A 1,971-nucleotide genomic window follows, 5' to 3' on the forward strand; every position below is an offset into this window, starting at 1 on the left:
TCAATCATCAATTACTCTCCCTCCAGCACTGAAGGTAGATTCTGAAGCCACAGTGGTAACAGGAACGGAGAGTATATCGGCAGCCATCCTCGACAAGATGGGAAATCTCAATCTTTCTCCTTTCCACCAACCCAAAACATCCAGATTTGCCTTTGCATCACAAGCATACCTACTTTCCTCTAAATAAACATCTAAATCTGATTTTTCTGGTGGAGCCCTATCAATTTCACTCACATGCATGTGAAACTTTTCTTTGCCAGTTAAAACGGTGGGTGCAGTCATTTTCTGTTTCTTACTAGAAGAAGTAGAACCTTCATTTTGTCTCTTTTTTACAACCTGCCTTTGTTGTTCAGAATGGGAAACAACATGACAATCAACATATTCATTGAAAAGCTCATAAAGAATGTCTCTAATCTCAGCCATGAATCTAGGAGCTGCATCCTCACCATAAATCACCGGAAAAACATGATTAATAAGGAACATTTTGTATCTCGGATCCAAAATTGCACCCAAAGATAGCAGCACATTACTTTCCCCCCAATACTTATCAAATTTAGCAGACATACTTCCAGCCATAGCCCGAATATGCTCAAAAGGATCAAGAGCTTTTTCATTTAAAAGCTCTTTAATCCTATAGAGCTCCACAAGAAAAATGTTAGATGTTGGATACTCAGACCCGGAAATCATATCAGTGATTTCATGAAATATTCCTAGAAATTTGCACACTTCTTCCACTTTCATCCACTCAAAATCAGTAGGAACATAGTGAAATCCAGGGTCTATGTCTGCATATCTTGGAAAGACATCCTTGAACTCTAAACCTGAAGCTAACATCAAATAAGTGCTGTTCCACCTTGTTGGACAGTCCAAAATTAGTTTTCTAGAGGGCAACTGAAGCTGTTTTTTAATTTTGGCAAATTCAATAAGCCTAGATTCTGAATTGTTCAAGTATTTTATCCCTTCTCTAACAACATCAATCACACCACCAAGTTGACCAAGACCATCTTGCACTAAGAGATTAAGTATATGTGCACAACATCTAACATGAAAAATTTTTCCTCCAATACTTAATCTCTTTCTTAGAGAAAAATCCTCTCTAAGTCTCCTAATGCACACATCATTGTATGAAGCATTATCAACAGTCATGCTAGAAACCTTATTCTCAATCCCCCAATCAATGAAGCACTTACTTAGAGCATCAGCTATAATAACTCCAGTATGAGGAGGAGGAACATTGCAAAAATTCAATACACGCTTTTGAAGCACCCAATCAGAATCAATAAAATGACCAGTCACAACCATATATTGAATTTTTTGACCAGATTTCCACAAATCAGTTGTAATACTAATCCTACCAGGACCTTTCAACAATGATTTCAGCTTCCTTTTTTCAATTGTATAAGTACTCATACAATCTTCCTTAACAGTCTGCCGATTAATCTTTTTATAAAACGGAGAAACTGCTTTCATGAATTTGTTGAAAACTACATGCTCCATCATAGAAAAGGGGTACTCATGTGCAAGAATCATGTGTGACGCAAGCTCTCTTACCTTGGCATGATCATACGAGAAATTTGTGATGGAAGTGATACCATCACTTCCACCTTCGGTGAATGAAAGCACTTGTTGCTTTTGTTTGCTTTGCTCCCCAATGGCCATCTTTCTTTGGAGGCAAGAAGTCAGGTGTCTCTTGTGCTGAGATGTGGCTCCGGTTGTACTCTTGGTGAAAAGCTCCTTGCAATGGTTGCACTTCACTTTGACCGTCCCATTATCTAGCACTACTTCAGTCATTTCATCCCATATGCTGGATTTCTTCTTCCTTTGCTTTTTCTCAAAAGGACCAGCTCCTCCATCTCCATCTCCTCCTTCATTGCCATCATCTTCTATTATTTCTATTTCTTCTTCACTCATCTCATCAGCTCTTTCTTCGTTGTAATTTAATTGTTCCACGTCTTCATTATTTTGCTCCAT

The 1,971-nt window shown here is 38.2% G+C and overlaps 1 protein-coding gene across 1 annotated transcript; it reads right to left on the minus strand.

The window, feature by feature from the left end:
• LOC113693277 (zinc finger BED domain-containing protein RICESLEEPER 2-like) lies at positions 1 to 1,971 on the minus strand. The gene has a single exon (XM_027211837.2). It carries the CDS (start codon positions 1,969 to 1,971, stop codon positions 1 to 3), a length of 1,971 nt encoding a protein of 656 aa, XP_027067638.2.

The sequence above is a fragment of the Coffea arabica genome, chromosome 6c (genome assembly GCF_036785885.1).
Source record: "Coffea arabica cultivar ET-39 chromosome 6c, Coffea Arabica ET-39 HiFi, whole genome shotgun sequence".
NCBI lineage: Eukaryota > Viridiplantae > Streptophyta > Magnoliopsida > Gentianales > Rubiaceae > Coffea > Coffea arabica.

Coding starts and splice junctions, on each gene's coding strand:
- LOC113693277 (XM_027211837.2), bottom strand. CDS start 1,971: ATGGAGCAAAATAATGAAGACGTGGAACAATTAAATTACAACGAAGAA.